This window comes from Alosa sapidissima, chromosome 1 (assembly GCF_018492685.1).
Source record: "Alosa sapidissima isolate fAloSap1 chromosome 1, fAloSap1.pri, whole genome shotgun sequence".
Lineage (NCBI taxonomy): Eukaryota > Metazoa > Chordata > Actinopteri > Clupeiformes > Clupeidae > Alosa > Alosa sapidissima.
This window is the reverse complement of record NC_055957.1, coordinates 31,332,828-31,355,388: the sequence shown is the minus strand read 5'-3', so window position 1 is coordinate 31,355,388 and position 22,561 is coordinate 31,332,828. Positions and strand designations below refer to the sequence as shown.

The window sequence follows — 22,561 nt, the reverse complement described above, 5'->3', positions numbered from 1 at the left end:
TTTTTACATTACAAACTCTTAACACATTTCACAACTTTTCACTGATCATTTTGACTATTTACTCGGAAATAAAATCCAATGAAAATAATTCACTGCCTTGGTGCCTGTTCTTTATACGCTTTGGACAGAAGCATCTGCTAAATCATATGACCATAACCACACGTCAACATGTTTGCAAAACTTGATGTAAGAGTATCCTAAGTGGGAGTGTCTGTAAGCTGGACGAGGCAGTCAGTGCCCGGGTACTCTGGTAAACAGAGCTCGTATTTCTTCTGGAGGTCGTAGGGCAAGAAGCGTCCGGCCAGGAAATGGGTCCCCTGGAAACCGAGGCTGCATGCCTTTGGTGCCATGAGTGAGATGAGCACAGCTGGGTTGATCCGGTCTGTGTCTGAGCTGCTGTCGTCCCATCCTAGGGGGCAGTAGACACGGTACATGTTTCATTACAACACATGTAACTTGTCCTGAAAGGTGTTTCATATGGCCTACGACATACAGCTTTTACCCATTGCTTACACACTAAAAACAAATGCTTAGACCAAGGCCTCAATACCTAAACTTCTTGTAGCATACCTTAAACACTGTAATCATTGCTTAAACACATTTTCTGCTTTGCACATTGTTTGCAATTCTGCAACACTTATTGCAAAACACTACACACGGTTTCTTACTTTAGACACTTTGTTCAAAAATGAAATCTGTTATCACTGGGAAAACACTTCCATTCAAAATGCAAGCACATCTGGTAATTGGTAATACCCACTGAACACCAATCACTCTAAAGCTTAGCACTAAAACTAGACTTCAGGTAAGTTATTGTGCACCTGTTCAAGTGTGCACTTTTACATTGAGTACCGTGTACAGAACTGTATTTGCCCCTTTACTCCCCATTTCTAAAACCGAAGAATTATTTCCAGTGGGCCAATAAAAAGTATATGACCACCAACCACATACCTGCACGCCACTTTTGCAAGCAATGGAAGGGGCATGCAGAGACATTGAGGTGGGGTTAGTTCAAGGATGGGTATGGCACACAAGGTGATATTTTCCCCGTTGACTAGCCTGAGAGGACATTGCCTGCGATGTCGACGAGGACTTTTGGCCAGATCTGAAAAGAAGGCAGGATCCATAACCCCTCCCCACACACACACATACAGGGAAAAATGCTTCTCCAGTAATTCATTTTTTTTCTGTTTTACTTTTTTTTGTTGTTCCTACATTTTTTATTTGTTTAGAGTACGTTCACTAACAGTAATGCATTTATAACTGATTCTGTTTTTATTTATTTCTGTAAGAATGTTTGTTTTTTGATGCAAAAAAGTAGTTGATTACTGCAGAAATTCTATTTTTGAGTTTCACAGAAGACTGTCGGAGAAAATGACAATAAAAACAGAAACACAATTCAAAGACTGCAGTGTTTTATAAACACATCAGTGTGTTGCTGTTGATTTGAAAGAGTATTCAAACGGGGCATGTGTGTTTGGTTTTGTTGCAATAATTACAATTGTAATGTGATTGCATGTGAGTTGTTTAAGTGCTATGCCTGTGCTATGCCTTATATGGCTATGTGTAGAGTTTTGTCATAACGAGCCAAATTTGGCAAGAAGTGTGTGAGCAATAGACAAAAACTGTAATAGCAACCCAATAAGAAAAGAACATTAACTAGTCTTTCAAACTCATTTCTACATGCACCAAATTTCTCCTCTGATTTTACAGTAATGGAGAGATCTCTGATCTGAAAGTTCTCTCATGGTCTTGCCTGAAGAATTAGGAGGAATATCAGTGATCATGGAAAGTGTGTAGGTGTGGTACTTGAGGCAAAAGTGTGTATGCGTGTTACTTAAAGCAGAAGTGTGTGTGAATGTGTGTGTGTGTTACCTGAGGGGATGTCCAGGCTTACAATGGGGACGCTGAGGTTTCGGAGCGTCACCAGAATACTGGTGAAAGGTTCCGCCAGACTCGCGGGTTCCGTTTGCGTCCCCACCACTGCGTCCACCACCAGGTTGTAGGCGTCATTGATCAGCTGCACCTGAGGGACACAGCCAGGACAGGGCACTTAATGCCAGCCTTACAACATACGATTTTCCAGCGATTTCAGTCGTGACTAAATTTCTAAATTCGGAATGAAATCATGGGAGTCTTATTGTTTTATTGTTTAGTGTAAGGTGCCAATCTTAGTAGTTTTAAGTCAGTCTGAGTCGGTCTTTTTCTAATCTTGGCGTTACGACAATATCAAACTTGTTTGATATTATCACAAGTCTTTTAGTCTTGGCTCATGCAAATAGTGATGTGAACAATATAAAAACCAATATAGTGACCTCTCTCCAACACCAAACAGGAAGGGGCAAAGTAGGCGACAGCTGTAGCTTATATGATTATTTGTTATTTTGTTTCATATCAAATTCTTAATCGGCTATTCCACGTGACAGAATAACTCCATATCGGTTAGGGATGTCACACATGAAACAATGCTGCAGAAACACGAAGATATGACTTTGATATGAGTAGGCTATCGTTTGAGTTCCTTTTGATATTTAGTGCACGATGAGAAATAATTTAAAGGAATCTAGTGTTATGAATAGGAATCTAGTCTTTTAAATATTGACTCTGCAAGATCCCTAGTCATTGCAAAGTCATTGTCTGTGACTTAAAAATTCGATGACTTGTCTTTAGATGTGAGAGGGTCTTTTCTAAATCTTTGCAAAGTCTTCTGGGGTATGGATGGCATAAGACTCGGGGTTGGATCCACCTGAGGGACACAACCAGGATAGGGTAGCCTAGAAATCTAGACGCGCCCCTAGCGGCCGCAAATTACATTTGCTGCCAGGGCTAGTCTAGCAACTCTCCGTTGGCTTGTGAGCTCCAGAAATCGAAACTTAATCAGGCCAATGAAATCGTGTATAGAGTCGTTAGGTGGGCTTAACATAATGATTGATGGCAGAGTTGCAACGGTTTGGCTTGAATTCCTTGCTACTTGAAAACAAATAAGATGGATGTTGCTGCTGGCAAACAGTGTGACACGAGTTAAGCTTTTATTAAGTAGGCAAACGTTTGAACTAGCCAACTAGCTCCGCTTGTGGGAAACGCATGGGACTCATAGCGCTGCCGCTGTCCTATTGCGTGCAGAGGGAATTTGAAAGACAACTGATTATCCCGCCCCTCGGACTGAGCACTGCGAACGGTGAGTGTCCAGACCCTACATTTTAATGTGGGTCTGGCTCGTCAGGCTAAGGATAGGGCTGTTTGGGACATAGAATGAAATAGTTCTAGGAACTGTGGCGCTATCTGAATGTTGTCTTTAATGGAGATGACATTTTGCCCTAAATAAAGAAATGAAATGCACATGTGGACTGTGACCCCTTGTCCATGTTATTTTGAGAAGTGCAACCTGTAGCGGCAGCATTGACAGGAACAGACTGCGGACGACGCCCTCATCTCCCCGGACACCTAACTGCCTTGACCTGCTTGTGGAGTCAATCAATCAAACTTATGCCAAGTTGTCAGTGCTTTCTTCTGCTAACATTGAAAGGGGGCCAGCTGTCATATGAAATGTCAAATTGTACAGTCATTAATCAAATGACACTGGGCGATGTGACACACATGCACCTGGATTAATGTGTTTTCTTTTTCCAGTTGGACCAGATCTGAGTATGGCTAATCTTAGTGGATAGGTAGGACAGGAAGGGACTATCTCTTACACACACACACACACACACACACACACACACACACACACACACACACACACACAGACTCACAACACACGCCACACACACAAGCCAATTAAGGGAGGGGCTCACCTCGGCGGGCAGGTAGGACAGGAAGGGGATGTCCATCTTCTCACACTGCACTGTGAAGGCCTGCAGCACAGCCTGCTGGGAACGCTTCGGGTAGAATACCGTCGGGAGGTAGTCCTGCCACCGAGGATGACGCAACACAGAGAGGTCAGGGGTCAGCCATTACACACACACACACACATGTGTGCTTACAGAATGTGCACTTACAGTCTATACTCACACGTAGAGTTCACACTCACAAACAGACTCTATACTCACAAACACAGTTTATACTCATAAACTATACTCACAAACAGGCGCAGGTATCTGGCGCAGGACAGCCCCACGCAGCCGTTGTGCTCCGGGCCACAGATGACCAGTACTGTAGGCTGCCGCTTCTCCAAAGAGCCCAGTGGAAAGGCCTGGGGGTCAAAGGTCAGCCAAAGTTCAGAAGGTCAATCACACTCCACAACATCCTCTGAGTCTATTAAATAACATCAACCTCTCTGCGAGCTTATACACATATTCACAAATACACACACTCACACACATATTCACAAATACACACACTCACACACATACACACTCACACACATATTCACATATACACACATATTCACAAATACACACACACACATATTTACATATATACACACTCACACACACACACATATTCACATATATACACACTCACACACATATTCCATACCTGTCAACATTTAGCTTTCCAAAAACGGGAGATTTTTGTGTTTATACCGTTTCAGTGTTTGCATATTAAATACGTTTCATACACGTGTTTCAACACTGCATTTCGGTCGTTGCTTTTACCTTACCATTACCTTACGCATGCCAGTTATGTATCCACCAGCTGCCTGCCTGCAGCCTACTTCCAAAACTCCAAAGCTGCTTGCTGTCAGATTTGGTTCCGAGAACACAATTTCAGTGTATCAACAACACTCAATAACAGTTTATGTGATGTGTTAATCAACTAAATTCCCAACAATTTCACAACAGCTAGTTCTAGACAGCCATTCAACCAGCCCGCTTGCTTACGACGAGACTCAGGCTGCAGTCGGCACCCGCTTACTTATTTGGGTTTTGGGTTGCCAGATTTTAGCCTAAAACGGTTGAAATTGAAAGTGATCGTGTATGTGTAGGGTGTATTTCATACACAATCTGGCAACCTGGGAGATGTCAGACTAATAGACTAAAAAATGCATAGATCAATGATTTTAAAATGAAGTTTGATGGCCATGCAAATTACGGGAGTTTTCCGGGAGAAATAACAAAACAGGAGGGTGCCGGGAGATGCCCTTGAAATACGGGAGAACCCGGGAAAAACGGGAGTGTTGACAGGTATGACATATTCACATATATACACACTCACACATATATTCACATATATATACACACACACATATTCACATATACACACATTCATACATATATTCACATACTGACAGATTGGCCTAAACGGTATTATCATTATATTTACTGCTGCATTACTGTAATAATGCATAAAGTATAAATACATAAATACATATATACTCTATGCATTATACTGAATGGGTATTTAATATATATGAAATAACCAGCCATTCAACTAGTGCAAATTCTCATAAAACACATCTCTGATATGGCTGGAACAGTGTAACTGTGGGTGGGTGAGGGGTAACCGGACCTTGGCAACGCCGATAGCGCAGGCGTGCCCCAAGACCTCCGTCAGTTGCTGCTGCCCAAAGCGGTAGTCCGTCAGCAACTCAGTTTCCATGGCAATTGCTTCCTCTTTACTGGTTTGGGGAGGGCGTTGGGAAGATGTTAGGAGAGAAATAGAAGTAAGTACTGTAAAGTGAGGGGTGAGTTATAGTTGTATAATAGCAAACCAGACAAGGACATGATATGAAATAATGGGAGACTATGGGAGCTGAGCTGAGGGCCATGTGTTAGTGTGCGTGCCTGATGTGGTTTGTGTGTGTGTGCATGTGTTTGTGTGTTAAGTGTGTGTGTGTGTGTGTGTGTGTGTGTGTGTGTGTGTGTGTGTGTGTGAGTGTGTGTGTGTGTGTGAGTGTGCGTGCGTGCGTACCTGGTGTGTGTGTGTGTGTGTGTGCGTGCACGCGCGCATGTTTGTGTGCATGCGTGTTGTGTGTGCGTGTTTTGTGTGTGTGTGTGTGTGTGTGTGTGTGTGTGTGTGTGTGTGTGTGTGTGTGTGTGTGTGTGTGTGTGTGTGTGTGCTCTCCCTTGTGAGATGATCCCACCTCAGGTGTCCTCACAGTCACCCAGGCACCAGTGAGCTTAAGTGGGGTGAGCTTAACCCTGACCCCCCCTAACCCCCCTGCCCCGTCCTGCTGAGAGTATCGATCAGCACTCAGGCAGCAGCCCTCCTGTCCTCCTCACCTGATCCCCACCTGACCAGCACCTCCACGCTGCGTTTACTTCCTCCACGCTGCGTTTACTTCCCCCCCCCCCCCCCCCCCGCAGCCCTGCTCTGCTCTAACTCTAGCTGCAGCCAGCTGTGCATGTTTGGAGCCAGAGTGTGCAACACTTTTCTTATTTGTAATTGACAGACCCTATAGCATCTGACCCATCTGATCTCCTTGCGTCCACGATTGCCATGGGAGGTTGTATGGGAGTCAGGTTTGCAGTGTAGTGGATAAGGAGTCAGGTTTGCAGTGTAGTGGATAAGGAGCCAGATTTGTATGCAGTAGCGTGAAAAGTTGAGAGCTGCCGGCTGCCAGCATTGTGTCCTTTAGCAAGGCACTTAACCCTTAGGGCTGATTCAGACTGGGTGTGTGGCGTGAGCATGTCAGCTGCGAGGCATGTCCATTTTTATTTGGGCTCCCATGTTAACAGGTTAGGGCTTGCACCGCCTGCTAGAAAGAGGACACAGAAGCGTGTTGGAAGCGTTTCCATTCAAAACAGTGAAGAAAAAAAATGAAGAGATGTTTTAGTAGGCAGAGAGGCCGCCGCAGCGCAGACACGTCTCTGGTGTGCAAAGACATAGAAAACCCCACGCAACCACCACACAACAGATACTCGACATTCACGTCACACACCCGGACTGAATCAGCCCTGGCAATTAATTGACATCTGTAAGTTGGTTTGGATGAAAGCATTCAATGAATAAAAGATAAAGAGCGCTGTTTGTAACTGCACATCATGGCCCGCTATGGCAGATACTGGTGCATGTCCACTGCAGTGTCCCCATATAAGAAGAGTGTCAGATGGCTTACATAAGGGAGCAGTTCTTACCCCACACTCAGTGAGCTCAGTGCTCCTGGTCCTGGCAGTTAATGAAATGTGACAAGACTACAAATCCCATAATGCAGGCAGGGGGTCTGGGACAATGGGAATGTAGGGCAGCAGACACACAAGAAAGGAGCAGCTCCTAGCGTATGTAATACACCTCATGAAAGAAGAGAAATGCATTTTAAAAAATGTCTAAAAGAAATGTTGACCATCTCTGAAAGAACAAGGAGGAGAAAGAGAGGTCTGCACATTATTTGACCATTCTGCTATTACGACCATTGTCATCAGTGAGATAGTATGTTGATTTGATCCTCCATAGCTGGGCAGGATCTATTCTAGTTAGCCATTGCTGATTGCTTCTAATGAATGCGCCATTGCGGAGTGGTGTTGGAGTTTGTATGTGTGCGTGTGTAAAGTTGGCCAGGAACATCAGGTACATAGGGTGGGTACTTGGGGGTATTTATCCTGTGATCCTGTTGTCTATCGTACTCCTCTTACCAGTAGTAATGGGTCTTTCCATTAGTCTCATATGCCCACCCGTACGACATGTACGAATGAGTTGCTAGCACGAACGCTGGGGTTTGTAGTCTTTTTGGGAAGAACATGGATGCCACCAGGGCAGCAGCTGTCTCGTTAGTGCTGGACATTGGTCTAGAACATGAGAACACATCCCTCATTCTCCCTTGTTGGGTATGGTCAATGTGAATTAAAACTTTTTTTAGTAACTCAATTTCGCCTATTTCAATTTCACTGTCGTGTTTCTCTCAAGCCACGAGGGGCATTAGCAGGCTAGTCATTGTTATTGTTTTGTGCTACATGTAGCCTTATTAGCAAACCGGCTGGAAAACAAACCGTTACATTGTAGCCTATTGCACGCACAGCAAGACCGTGCAATGCATGAATTGGCCTGATTGAAGCAGCAAGTTAATCTAGTGCGCAAGAGCATTGCATCAACATTAAAATGACCAACACAGTACAAATGCAAAAAAAATACATGTCATCTCATCTCAACTCGCAGCCATGTTTGTCGTAAGGTCGTACGGCCACCTCGAGGTACACTCAAGAACTCCGAGGTAAAGGGGGCGTGCCTCCATGAAATGCCGCAAGAAAGCTGGGTAATTTACACGAGCGGGGAAATTACGAGACAAATGGAAAGACACATAAGTTGTCCGAAAAAACGTAAGTTACGCAAAATTACACAACGACAAGCCCATTTCAAGTCGTCTGACAAGAAGCAATCTCGTACAAGCCAGAGGACCCCCAAGTTCCGCGGAGAGTTCTTACGACTGAAAAACAAAGATGGCTGCGCCCTGTGTTTGTGTTGAAGCTGTGCTATTTTACTCTTCTTTTTACTGGTTAGCAAATGTGAATGTCCATTTCAATTACTCGTACACATTCCATTGCCTCAAGGCTATGTGTTAGGTTGTCTTGCTGTTCGTGGAATATTGTGGAATGTGTTGTTTATCCGTTGGTGTTGGTAAAAGTGTGCTAAAAACAAATGCTATAGACAACGCTATGTTAATCGAGGTGAATACCGGTGATTGATGAACGTAAACGCAAACTGGAACGCCTTTCACGAGGAAGTGACGTCATTTCACAAGTTACGAATTGTCAACAAACAGTAGCATTTTGTTCTTACTACTCGTTAACAACTGGAAATGATCCAACACACGGTTTTTACACGGTTGTGAAATAATTCCCAATTACTAGTTGCACTTATGGACAACTGGAACGCAGTATTAGAAGCCACATCTGTGAGCCTTACTGGTGTGCATGTAAGTGTGTTGGGGTGAGGGGAAGGGAGGGGGTGGAAGGCTTAAAGAAAAGGAGATTATGGAGATTAAGACGATACAGGAAGCCGAGACATGGCATGTGTGAGGATACACAGTACGGACAGACAGAGGAGCACCTCAAGAACACACCCACCTGTTTTCAGCCTGCCTTTTTCAAATGCCAAGACAACTGTCAGAAAATGTGTCTCTACTGTGAGTCTGAAGGCCCAGATCTTATTATCAGTCTCATTATCCTGGGAACCACCCACAGACTCAGAATAGCTTGAGATGTTGATTACACACACACACACACAATCATCCCTTATTACTGTCTCCATACTTGAAGACAACCTCAAGCCCATTATTAAACCCTAGTGAGTCAGAAGACCATTTCCCTCTCTCTCTTTCTCTCTCCCTCCCTCTCACTCTTTGTCTTTCTGTCTGTTTGTTTAAATTGTCTCCTGTAGATGCAGAAGATCTTTAGCTTTAACAGGGGTGGCTGCCACTGGACTTCAGTCGCAGTCACTCTTTCGTCCCCACAGGCCATTTCCTCTTGTCCCCAACTCCACAGCGCACATCTGAGGGCTAAGGTCGTTAAAAAGTTCAAACTCAAACCTATTGAATATTGAAATTAAGATTGAGTTCACAGCGCAGCCAGTTGTGTATGAGAAAGTATGTGAACAAACGCTTAGTCAAAAAGTATATCTGCTTAAAAGCTAAAACATAAATGACAACAGCACAGTTTGTGTTTTAAGCCTTTAAAACATGATGGGTTTGTACGCTATTTGGTTCCTCTCACATAAAACCACCAGGTTCTGCATAGCTAGAACCCATACATAGCAGGACTTCTACGTCTGAAGCTGGAGATGTCTTTTAGCAGCACCCCACCCTTCCACACCCTTCGCGACCCCCACCCCTGAGGGCTCCATACCTGATGTAGCGCAGGGCTCCTGTAGGCTCATCGTGGGGATCACTGGGGCCGTAGCTCATCATCAGGAGAGGAGGAACGGAATTGCCAGAAGAGGATGAGGAGGAGGAAGACGAGAGAAGGTGCCGGAGAAGCTCTGACTCGAAAGACTCAGGAACGTCGCAACCAAGAGCCTGTTCTCACGGTGTGTCCTGGGGGCGTCTGACGTGCGCTCTTCCTGTGGGATCAGCTGTACCCCTGCAGCTTCCTCTGTGTGTGTGTGTATGTGTGTGAGGTAGAGAAAGACAGAGAAAGTAGTCTGTGTGTGTGAGAGAGAAAGAGAGAGAGAGAGAGAGAGAGAGTAGTGGGTGTGTTTGCGTTTAATAACTCACCCTCTTAGTGCATCCACATATTCCACACGTTTCTCTCCTTGCCTTTCCCTCGCTGTAGGGACGTTCAGTCTGTGTCTAAAATTAAAGTGTTTTGCAAATGTCTGCAGGTCTCTGTTCTGCGCTTCTCTCTCTCTCGCTGACTGTAAGAAGTCACACTGCTGCTGCCAGTTAATGAAGCAGTTCAAACAGCAGGGCTGGAAGCAATCAGATGACTGGAGGCGTATATTTCCCAGTGTGGCAGCACCTATGTGTGTGTGTGTGTTGTCTGCCTGTGCCTGTGTGTCTGTATGCTTGTTTAATGCTTCATATGTGTAACAACTGATAATTTCCCTTGAAGGTCACCCACCAAGAAACAATCTCTTTGTTCCAGGGAGAACTGGACCCGCAGTCGGTGTCTGGTGGCATGTTTTGGTGAACTAAATGGGGCGTACACCCAGGCTCAGTTAAACAGGTTCAGAAACCCCACAGCGCCGTTCTTTATGTCTGTGAGAGAGTGACATACTATTAAACAGAAGAGAACAGGACCAAAAGGAAAGCGTGATTTTGAACCACATTAGTCTTTTGGGCCATTTCCACTGCAGGAACTTGGGTAGGCTGTTACAGGGGCTTCACACCTTTGTGTGTCTCCTCAGGAACCACCCCTGCCCGATAACTTTCAGGAACTCCCCCCCCTAGAACTAATCAGAGGTTTGAAGGTTTATTCATTCAGCAGCAACTTTATATCTATTGACTTCAATTCATCCATTTGAATAGGCTGGTTGAACCCAGCCTGATCTACCAGCGATTTCTTTTTCGCCCTGCAGCTCGATTGAGCCTGGTCTGGTAAAAGCCAGACTAGGCTACCATTTGAAGGTAACAAGCCCAAAATATAATAGGCTATTTTGATCTAAGGTATACATGGATTTCTATGGAACGTCACGAAAACATGCGTGCGCAACCAAGAGGCAGAAAGCACCATAGAACAGCATAGAGCAATGCAAAAGAGCAAAAGAATAAAATGAGTTTTTGTGCTGAAAACGGCACCAATTCGAAATCACGATGGTTAGAGAATGTTAAATATGTTCAATATCCCTAACGAAATGCATGTCTTTGCCAAAAATGACAAAATACGATGTTATATTAATAATCCAAATGAACATCAAACTTTGAAATATAGTCTGAAATGAGATGTTATTATCATTGAGACAACAGGGGTATACAAAAAAATCAGATTGAAGCTTACAGCAGCCGACTATTTAGGTTAAGTTTATAACGTTGTGGACGGCCACCAAGCGTCTTCTGCCTCAAGGCTGCGCGCGCATCTAGTTTTGTTGGTAATATATATACAGTCTATGAGACGGACGGCAAATTACATTATGTCATAACGATTATGATGAACTGAACACCATTGCTATAACACCTTTGTAGTTCAATGTATTGCTGTTTGGGGTCTGATAGTCAAAGACAGATGCCAGTGGTGTTGTTAGATGAAATGGGTCATGATCGCAAATGTAAAGTTATTAAAACTGGTGGTAACAGCAAGGGGAGATAATGTTAGGTCGTAAAGTTAGGCTACTGTAATTAACATTATGGTAAATGAACACCCATAAGTATTTCTGGACTAAAATATTGCAAAGCGATTTGGTTACTTTATTTGTCTTGCTTTTATCAGTTGTAACATAGTCAAAACGTTAAGAATGTCATATCAGAACATGAAATAATAACTTAGCTGCCACACTTAGAAGCTAGCTATTCTAGCTAGAGCTAACGTTTATCGTAGCTCATAGTGCTAGGGCTAATGTAACTAGTCAGTTTGTACGTTGCCCAGCGAATAAACGTACTTCTTACATGTCTTAAGTTAAAGAATTGAAAGAAATAGGAAATAAAAAACTTGAACGGTATTATCTGTTTACATTCAGATCTTGCCAAAGACTTTGCCTAAGTGCTATCTGCCGTCCTGTTCAGAGTCTATGGTTGCTATAGCAACCGCTGCTGTGCTTCATACACTGAGGAGATAAGCATGCAATTGTGGTTGAAATACTCCCGAAACACAAAGAAAACAAACCAAAATATATCTATGCAAGAACATGGGATGTTGTTGTATTCCAAACAATAAGCCAACAGTCGTGGAAGGGCATTACTACAGTTAAATCTCACTATAATCTCCTAGCTGTGCGATATGTCCCATTACAACCCATTGATTTGATTCGTGTTCTTGCCGTCCACTAGGCTATTTTGCTGTGGCGCGAACAAAACGTGACGTCACATGCAAGGGGTGAATAGGTAAAAGAATGTTTAGATGACCAACTGAACATGTAGTCTAAGCAAGATGCTAAAGGAGCCAGGCATAAACTGTATATATATATATACAGTCTATGGAGTCAGGCAATCCACACTCGCCCAATACGTCTTCAGAAATAATAATTAACCCGTTAATTCAGAAAAACAGGGCGCAATTTTCCCCCCCAGCAAAAACATTTGACGCTAAACGAGACAGATAAAGCCACAATGGTCGTTTGGGTTTGAGAATATTTCTCCGAAAATCTAGGTTTCTTTTAAAAACTGGTGGCGTTGGCGAGCATCAGTATTCGCCTGAAATTAAAGTTGTGGTAGCTGCTAGTGTTCCTCTACTTCAACTGTGACTATAAACTGACAACTCTAACATTACCACCCACCCACTATTGAAAGATATTCGTAATTATTAGATATACCCTTGGTCATGACTTACTGAGGTAATGGAAAAAATATATGGGAACTTCATTCATAGGACACTAATGCCACCAGGAATAGCTTTATAAAGAACAAATGGGTGGCTCTTAAAAGAGCCGTTGGTTTTGGAGACGATGACCGTCTACTTAGCACTAGTGTACTTGGTGACAGCCTTTGTTCCCTCAGATACGGCATGTTTTGCCAACTCCCCGGGAAGCAACAGGCGGACAGCGGTCTGAATCTCCCTGGAAGAGATGGTACGGCGCTTGCTGATGTGAGCCAAACGAGAAGCTTCTCCGGCGATGCGGTCAAAGATGTCTTTCACGAAAGAATTCATGATGCCCATCCCCTTGGAGGAGATGCCGGTGTCAGGATGAACCTGCTTCAGGACCTTGTAGATGTAGATGCCATAACTCTCCTTCCTGGTCCTCCTGCGCTTCTTCCCACTCTTGTTGGCCGGTTTCAGGACGGCTTTCTTGGCGCCTTTCTTAGGCGCTGACTTCGGGGCTACTTCAGGCATATTAAAGAGTGGAGTTGATTAATTATCTTTACCAGAGATTCAAATGCTTGAAACTAGAGTGGCATAATGTGCGGAACGACCCATTTAATATAGAACTACCACGGACGTCGGTGAAAACATCAGAATTATTGGCGCCACCTGGTGCGGACCTGGTTGAAAGCAAATTTCTGTACTAGGCGCCAAAATTGCGCGCTAAGTAAAAGGCGCCAATCTTTTCTGTTAAACCGCAATTGACATCATGGCAGTTATCGTTTGAATTATTGGTCTACAATATTATATAATCAGAAAAGTAAAGGAACAAATTACTTTACTTTTTAATTGAACAATCATTGTGAATAATTCGCAGTTTACTACTGTAAAAATAACTTGGCCTACATTTAAGCGACAATAATGTCAATATTGCACCCTGGACCATTATTATTTTCTACATTAATTTGAGTATTTAAAAATGCAGCAGTAAAGACTGTAGCCTGCTCGGAAACTCCCTGCAAATCATGCAGTAAACCGTTCCTTGTCTTTTCTCTCAGCTATAAATAACACAACATACCACCTCAATTATGACCATTTACTGTTCAGTAACCCCCCTGGAATGGCCTCTACGACACATTTAATTTTCATTTGCTTCACAATAGTCTACAATATTTAACGCCTCTGGTAGCATTCCCTTTTGACATTATAAGAGTGCAGAGATCCTATTCATTCAGTCCCACGGGCAGCTAACGGCATTTGGATACCTTCCTAATTATTACTGTACAAATGAACTGCTAAATCCAATCCGGTAACAACACTCACAATGATCACCATCATATAAGGGAGATACAGAAAAAAAGTTATTTAATATTTGATTTTGAACATTTACAGTCAGTACAGACAGCTCATCTGCCATCCTGGATCAGACAGCTGGCGGCCGATTGATCGATCTCTAAGATGGTGGTGGGGTGCTGCTCTCAGCCCACATGGGGCAGCAGAGGTTACGGAGATCGCGGTGGGGGTTGGTGGGACTACATGTACTTGAGGAAGCCAAACTTCTTCTGTATGAGCTCCTCGCGCGGCCGCAGGTTGTACAGCTCCTCTGTGGTGGGACTTACCCAACGCTCAGTGTGGAACATGCTCTCTCCAACCTACAGACACAAACACAGAGACTTCAGCCCAAACAGCCATAGATTTGCATTCTTCTGTCCCATGTCTGTGATTCATACATCTGCCAAATACTTTAACCATAACAGTTGCACTTCATTTATTCACAGCTGATGCTTTAATACAAAGAACAGTAAAGTGAGGAACATGCAAGCTATAATGCAACATAACAGAAAAGGACCTTAAAACTCCTTACATACAGTAGAAGAGAAAAACGAAAGGATCCATTAATAGAGGCGGAAACAAATTGTTTGGTTATGGACAGACATAGAATGATTAATGATGATTCAAATGCACAAATAAAAGACTGATCTATACAAAACAATGATCCATCCTGATTAATAACAAATACACAAAAAAAAACAAGTAAAAGAGAAGAGTGTGGAAGAGAAAAGGCAGAACATGAGAAATAGAACCAGCTGGTCACAGTCAAAGGACCGGTAGGGCCTACAGTCACGCAAACAGGCTCTATCTCGGTACCAACAACGCATAGACCACAGGTAGGGCCTACAGACACCAACGACACTTCATTTAGCATCATGCACATTGACCACTGGTTTGTAGAACAAAGAAAACAAGTGTTCACAGGAAACTTGATAAACGCAGTAAGTTCTCACATGTAATACACTTTACACACACACAACTGTTGGTAAAGCATATATATTGCCACGATGCCCATTGTCAAGGATATCTACAGCCAATGCTATGACAACACATTTTATTTGCACAGGGTCACTTATATTGTAGTGATAATCAGCTGACTATCCAGATCTGATGTTCACAAGCACCAGTATCCAGGGCCGTCGCAGAGGGGGGGGGGGGGGGGGGCGAGGCCCTGTGCAAACTTGACGGATGCGAGGCCCTTTTCACTTACGTGCATGAAATCATGCGATAAGTCTACTTTACACATAGCCTACTGTCGGTGCATGTTTAATAGGCTAATAGGCTACACCAGCTTGTCTTTAAGAGGGGAAATTGTATAGGAACAATAACCGAGTCACATAAATATTTGGCCATAAGCCATTTCATAGGCTACTTCACAGAATCACATACAAATGGAAACCAAACTTGTGTAGACAAAGGCAAACACTTTAACGGTACATTAATTGGGCATGAATCATTGCACTGAACGCTATTTGTCAATGAACAGAAACACACAAGACATTCAGACTATTGATAAGATGCACTAGGCCTATACGGAAACTGGTCTGTCTGGGATTCGGACGTGCTCAAAAATGGAAAAAAAAACGTTGGGCTAGATTTTTTGATAGTTTTCAGGGGTTATGAGGAGCAATATGAGAGAAATTTGCTGATCACTGATCGTTGTTTTGGGAGCCTGTTAAGCCTTTTCCAAGGCGTCAGTGAGTGAGGGAGTTGAAGGTTCTTAGTGATTAGGAGACATTTGGTGTCATCACTGATCGTTGTTTTAGGACATTAAGCCATATTCAGCTTTTTGTTTACAATAGGCAATAATAATAATAATAATAAACTTTATTTGTATAGCACCTTTCATACATGGAATGCAGCTCAAAGTGCTTTACATTTGGAGCATGTAACACAATAATGCAAATTGAAGAAAAACAAGTACACTAAAGGCTCATCACTGAGGTTGTAGAGGTTGAATTCACCTGCGATCGGATTCCGCCATAATACATAATACAATTAATAAAGAATAAACGCTTAATGTCATCTTTGGCCAGGTGCGAGGTCCCATCAGACACAAGGCCCTGGGCGATGCCCCCCCCCCACACCTCTGCCCCTTGCGACAGCCTGGCCAGTATCCTACAAAAAGTGATGTCAGTGCCATAGCTGACCATCAGAGAGGTACACTGAACTCATAATAGAGATAGAGGTAGAATACACAAGTGGTTCTGTGACTTCCTTAAATGTATGATCTTGTTGCACTGACAATAAGCCATTTATGATATATACCAGGGTTCCCATACCTGGTAAACAGATTACCCATTCAAACTCTTTTGGCTTTAGTGTTGTATCTTGGGAAAAGCCTGACACCATCAACTTGGCAAAAACAACACACACTTCAGCTTTCCTGCAGTTAGGAGAATCACTGTATCCTTGAGCTCTGCTTTCACAATATTTCAGATTGGTATAGAAAGTTTTGAACACACAACACTGATTGTTCTCATCCACCATTCAAGGGCATTTACAAGTCATCTTCTGGGCAACACCACCCAATAGCTACAAAACTGACACAGAGCCTGGAGAAGTCCTACATTTCTCACAGTAAATGTTCCACAAGACTGACCAGAACCAACCCCATACTGTGCGACAGCAGAGACCAAGGAACTGAGTCACAATCACTCCTTAGTGGTGGTAGAGTGTGAGACAGGGTCTGCAACTTCAGAGTGCCAGTGATGTTTCTGAACCTTTTCAAAAAGGACTTGGAAGTGGGATGCGGTACAACAGAGCTCAATGTAGCACACCTCTACCATACATCCGCACACAAACAGAAACTTAGACATGAGCCATTTCTCAAAGCTCTTATTTCCTCTAGTAGGAGAGGAGAGCCAGTGAATAGTTAAGGTGAGACGTGATTTGGGAACATGGTATCATCTCTAACCTTCCAGCCAGGAACCTCCTTCATGATGGCCGCCTCCTCCTCCAGATTCTCCCGCATCATTCGCAGTGTCCTAATTGAGAGAGAGACAGAGAGAGTGAGCACAAACAGGAAGGGAGAGAGACAGAGCAAGGGGCAGAATAAAAAATGTAGTGATGTAGTACATCATATTTTGACCAGTCAGAAAATGACAGTAATATAGACATAGTGACACAGTAACACAGACTAAGTGACTAATAATAATTTTCACTTTGGTGTGAACAGCAATGTTTAGCAAAATTGAAGAAAAACAAGTACACTAAAGCTTGTAGAGATTGAATTCACCTGCGATCGGATTCCGCCTGCAAGAGTGGCAAGAGGGCAATACGAGCCTCCAGGTCCTCAATGTGCATTCTCCTGCCAAACACACACACACACACACACACGCACAAAGAGAAAGAACAAGAACAAACGCTGTGAGAGGCATGTGAGGTCACAGCTTTGAAGCACCGGCAGGAGTTCAGACACTGGTACTAGAGGGGGAGCAGCTTCACAGAAGAGAACTTCTGATGGCAAATTTGAGGAAAAGTTGGTAAACCACCCTAATTTGAGGGTGCTGATTCTTACCTAATTTGAGGGTGCTGATTCTGAATATTTTGTTTACGAAGCTCAATTCTGAGTTCTAAGCCGCATAATCAGCATTTTAACATAAAATAGCGATTTTTTTGGCTTATTTTTCCCTAAATTGGGTTGATTTTAAATGTAATCACTAAAACCAAATAAAAGTGTTCTCTAAATACATGTTTGAGCATTAAAGAAGCCATACTATAGTTTATTAATGTATTTAATGGGAACATGATTACAGTTAACATGTAATAAACTCGGAAATTCTAATCAAAGCACAACCATATTTTTATTGCTAACATAGTGAGTCACTCATGTTGTGTTTAATGCATTTCATCACAATAACAAGTTGCACAGATAACCTTCAACTCAGAATATATCCTACAGTACATATGAACTTAGATAGCGGGAATAAGCCTAATGCAGAACTGCATCTACCGCCAGCCACAACCGACAAGTAAAAACCATTTAACTTCTAGTAACACTGGATTTGGTATGTGTGCTTGCCTCCATACTAGAGCTTGATAATGTGCTTTTCTAATATGCCATTGAGCAGCATCACTTGTTGGTGGTAGAGCCTCTGATCCTCGACATCTAGAAAACAGAGTGGCTCTGGCTTAGTGTTGTCACGATACCAAAATTATGACTTTGATACAATACCTGCCATAAATATCCTGGTACTCGATACTGAAACGATATCCAAATCCTAAAATATCTGGAAAAGAAAGAACGCAGGCCTCCTCCAAGTGTATTGAGTCATTTGTGTTGAATTTGGTGCACTTTTGGTCAATTCTGGGTTTTGAACTTCTATACTTCCTACATAATTATTATTTTTGTAGTCAGTAAAATAGTAGTTTGTGTGTGATTAAGTCCTTTATTGTTTGTTATAGCTCATTTATATTGTGTGGTGTTTTGGCAATAAATTACCATTAAATAGCCTAAGTAGGCTAGATCAAGGTCAGTGTTCAAATTACTGCATGCAAATCACTTATTGCTATGCAGAAGAGCCTAATCTTTAGGCCATCTGATGTAGGCTACCCTAGGCCTTCCCGTGTTTATGGGATTTCTTTGACAGTTGCAAAGGGAAAAAAGTGAAGATAGTCTTCTTTGCTCCCAGTGTAATTTAATAAGAACATGTATGTTTCAACCACTCGGGTCTTAATCAGATAGGCCTACACCATTATCTGTTGCAATATCTGTGTGCATTCCTACATACATTAGGTCTATTTCTTTGATAGTTAACATTATTTGCTACCACATAACAAATACCAAATAACAATACAAACGTTTCTTACAAACTTTCCTGCATACTTCTTAAATGTGCTGCAGTCAGATGGGTGTCGTAAAGACATAACTAGATCTTGGGCATCTATTACCAGTGTTGAATGAGCCGTTTTTGCAGTGATCACTACTGGACATTCCACATTGCTAGACAGCACTTGAGTGAGGATAGACTTATTTCCACTTCACAAATAACCATTGCTATCTGCAATAGCTACAGTACAGGGACATTAATCAGTTCATAGCTGAGGATTTGTCCCAAGTCCACTTCCCTTTCAGCATCATATGCAGTAATGATGCACTGGAGAGTATTTCGTTTTGTTGCACTATAAAGGAAATCTTGTCTACATTTTTTGCAAATAATGCAATCTCCATACCACTCTTCAGCACTCCTCAAACATGCACACTTTTCCATTGTTTTGCATGGCTGGAATTTGAATGATAGGAAAGAGCACCAGTGAGAAGTTTTAACTAGGCAACTGTTAAACAGACTGTCGCCTTTACAGTAAAAAAAAAAAATACAGTGTAAATCCTCTGTAAAGAGTGACAACTGTTCATAATAGTTAGTGACAAAGTGCTTTCTACAGAAAAATGAGCAGTCACCTACAATTCTATCAATTTATTATCAAGGAATCTATTTTGTTTCTAAACGTCATACTGAATTTTCGCTATTTCAATTTATATTTTAGCTTATTTTCATTTGCTACTTGAGGGTCATTGGGGTAATTCCTGTCCTGTCCTACAACATATCTGATACATAGAGTTTATTAATGCCTTATTTTTTGCAATTCCTATGATATCTGATGGCAAAACCAAAAAGTATGTGAATTATGCTAATTAGCAAGCTTAAAACTCAAAATTGAACTTGGTAAACAAAATATTTGAATTCAGCACCCTCAAATTGTGTGAAATAGCCCCTTTACCGACTTTTCCTCAAATTTGCCAACAGAACTTTTTCTGAACGTTTGTTAGCTATCTGCTCTCCCTCTATACTGAAGACACCTGTTGCCAGTGATTATATGTCAAACGCTATCAAAGACTCAGATTACTCTCCCTGAATTTGGCATCCTCTGGTCAGCTCTTGGATGTTTGTTTGTTCACAAACTCACCTCCTCTCTCGGTTCCACTTTATGATCCGCCAGTATCCAAACAGCATAATCCCAATGCCGATGCCAAACATGGAATAACCTACAAGTCCCCAGCACAGTCAGTTACTTTTACACATTGAAGAGATTATGTGATATAGAACACTCAATATGCAGTGTTAGAGGTAACTGCACTGAATAATGTCATGCTGGACCTAGATGATAGGCTTACCATATCTTTCAGCTAACATTGCCTTGACAGCAACATTAGCGTAGCTGCTAACGTTAGATGACTAACGCCGACACTACTGGCCTGTTCAACTTACATATTTGTACACATCACGAATGGACTGAAAATACAAATGTTTAATTGAATAGAAGCTATCAATAGCATAATATGTTAACAAAAATGCTTCTGAAGTTATCGATAGCTAGCTAACAGGAGCTAACGTTCATCAAGCTTTGTTGACCCTTCACTGTCAGGCGTCTTTCATGCTTTCATCGTCAGATTACAATTCTCTTGATGCCTCAACGATAATATCATTATATTACTAACCAGAGAGACCCCGACTGGGCAGATTTCTCTTATATTGAATAGGTCCATAACCTCCCGGAGGAGGCATGTCCTGCTTCACCTTGGACGACGCCATCTTCCTCCCTGCTAAAGAGTCAACAGTCGGCGTTTACATTGGCATTCATTTAAACAATTCGAAGACTTTAGCGCCCCCTGCTGAGTCGGAGAAACAAGACAGGTCAAGAGGCTTCTCAGTGAGTTTGCCGAGGAGAAAATGAAGGAAATTAAAATAATATTAAAATATAAATACACGAATGTGTATTTCGAGGTAAAGAATCAAAGCATCCAACAGCTTTGGAAAGTTTGGTCTATATTGTTCTACATTTCTAATTTGCTCATGATATGGAATGTGGATAAATGCAAGGCTGCTGAGGTCGCTTATGCATTGTCCCCAGTTCCCTGATCAAAATAGTCTGCTGTGGGAGCCTGGGGAAAAACAATCTCCAGACATGTTTCAAACGAAAAGCCCAGAACAACGACCCAGCTTTAGGTTAGCCTACCATCATGAATATCCATGATGAGCATAACGCAGTGTGTAGTGGCCTCCCCTGCCCATCTGGTCAGCCCCCAGCCCCCGTGTTCACCCCTCCAGTGAGCAGTATGTTGCCAGTGTGTGCTAATGACGAGAGGGCCTCAAACATGCCTCTAATCAGGCGCTCTCGCTCACTCTCACGCGCTCAGAGAGGACTTCACAAGTGAGGAGCCGAGAGCCGTTGAGGTACCAGTCACAAAACACGCACCCATATACAAGGAGACAAGGAAGTTTATTGTCACATGCATATAGTTACTGGAAGTAAGAAATGCCAGGGGTCTTGGTGTGTGTGTTGGTGGGGATGACAAGGTAGATGGGATAGTGTGCTGTGTATGTGGGGAGAGGGCAGTGTGCAATATGTGTGTTGGAGAAGCTTCCTCATGAGACAATGTGCTGTGTATTTGGGGGGGGGGTGGGGGGGTAGTGTGCTGTAAGTATGTTGGGGATGTGTGTTGGAGAAGCTTCCTGATGAAATAATGTGCTGTGTATGTAGGGGAGAGGGGGGGGGGGGGGGGGGGGGGGGCAGTGTACTGCAAGTATGGTGAAGGGACTTACTATTGCAAGCAGAGTACTGTATGTATGATGTATGTGAGTGATGACAGTGAAGATGTGTGTGTGGGCGGGAGGGAAGTGGAGCAGTGGCTGTGTGTGTGTGTGTGTGTGTAGTGTGTGTGTGGGTAGGTGGGGGCAGTGTGCTGTAAGTATGTAGAGGATGTGTGTTTGGAGGAGATCCTGAAGACAACACACACATACACCCCAAGGCCTGGGTCCCCAAAGGGCGCCCCGTCGCTGTTGTACAAGCAGTTCCACTCAGCTTAATCTGGGGGTGGCTGGAGCATAACATAAAGATGAACAGCCAAGGACCAGGAGCCAGAACCCCAGGGTTGGGAGCAGGGAGAGGGGAACAAAGCCAGTTGAGTAGTGGAGTCTGGAGAGCCAGGGGCAGGGCAGGATTCAAATCACACACACACCCACACCCCATATACTTTACTATTATTATTATACTCAATGTAAGCTTTTCAACTTTATCTGAAGCTATACTAGTGCCAAATACCATAAACAAACTACTCCAAGGTACACAGACATTTCATGGAGGCTCTAAACAGATCAGAATACTTACTGGGCAGCAGTAAGTAGCTGGATATGTCTAGGGACTTTAATAACTGATATTATGACTAAATGACTAGATGTAGATCTTGAAACATTAATATGAGGCAACCAGTCATTTCTACCAGTCTTTTTAGGCAAGTTCCTCTACTCAGTGGCCATATTGTTTTTGGGCACTTATCGGGCATCTATTAAGGCAAAAATGCGCGTGCGCAAGGCTTCGCGACACCCACCTTGCTCCAGCAGTGAGATCACAACACATGATTGGCACGATGTATTCACATGTCAACATTTTTGCCGCGGAAGGGGCGGGATATGTAGACAACTGCCATGTTTAGGTTGATTGATGTATTGACAAACTAACCC

The 22,561-nt window shown here is 42.9% G+C and overlaps 3 protein-coding genes across 4 annotated transcripts; all 3 read right to left on the bottom strand.

Annotated features, from left to right (window-relative positions):
* Positions 1–89: 89 nt before the first annotated feature.
* Positions 90–10,742, bottom strand: LOC121688005 (yjeF N-terminal domain-containing 3-like). 2 transcript variants are annotated; one of them, XM_042067323.1, is made up of 7 exons: positions 10,091–10,742; positions 9,723–9,968; positions 5,455–5,563; positions 4,085–4,195; positions 3,798–3,911; positions 1,876–2,026; positions 90–409 (listed from the first exon to the last, which is right to left on the bottom strand). In XM_042067323.1, exons 2-7 carry the CDS (start codon positions 9,782–9,784, stop codon positions 198–200), a joined length of 759 nt encoding a protein of 252 aa, XP_041923257.1. In that variant the 5' UTR covers positions 9,785–9,968; positions 10,091–10,742; the 3' UTR covers positions 90–197. The 2 variants fall into 2 exon arrangements, with proteins under 2 accessions (XP_041923257.1, XP_041923336.1); XM_042067402.1 differs by lacking the exon at positions 10,091–10,742 and having other exon boundaries at positions 9,723–9,985.
* Positions 10,743–12,829: 2,087 nt separating this feature from the next.
* On the bottom strand, positions 12,830–13,390 carry LOC121688563 (histone H2B 1/2-like). The gene has a single exon (XM_042068266.1). The coding sequence runs from the start codon at positions 13,296–13,298 to the stop codon at positions 12,921–12,923; it is 378 nt and encodes a 125-aa protein (XP_041924200.1). The 5' UTR covers positions 13,299–13,390; the 3' UTR covers positions 12,830–12,920.
* A 725-nt stretch (positions 13,391–14,115) lies between these two features.
* On the bottom strand, positions 14,116–20,674 carry ndufa13 (NADH:ubiquinone oxidoreductase subunit A13). The gene is made up of 5 exons (XM_042068147.1): positions 20,539–20,674; positions 20,007–20,085; positions 17,338–17,409; positions 17,017–17,086; positions 14,116–14,419 (listed from the first exon to the last, which is right to left on the bottom strand). Exons 1-5 carry the CDS (start codon positions 20,630–20,632, stop codon positions 14,300–14,302), a joined length of 435 nt encoding a protein of 144 aa, XP_041924081.1. The 5' UTR covers positions 20,633–20,674; the 3' UTR covers positions 14,116–14,299.
* Between the last annotated feature and the right edge of the window lie 1,887 nt (positions 20,675–22,561).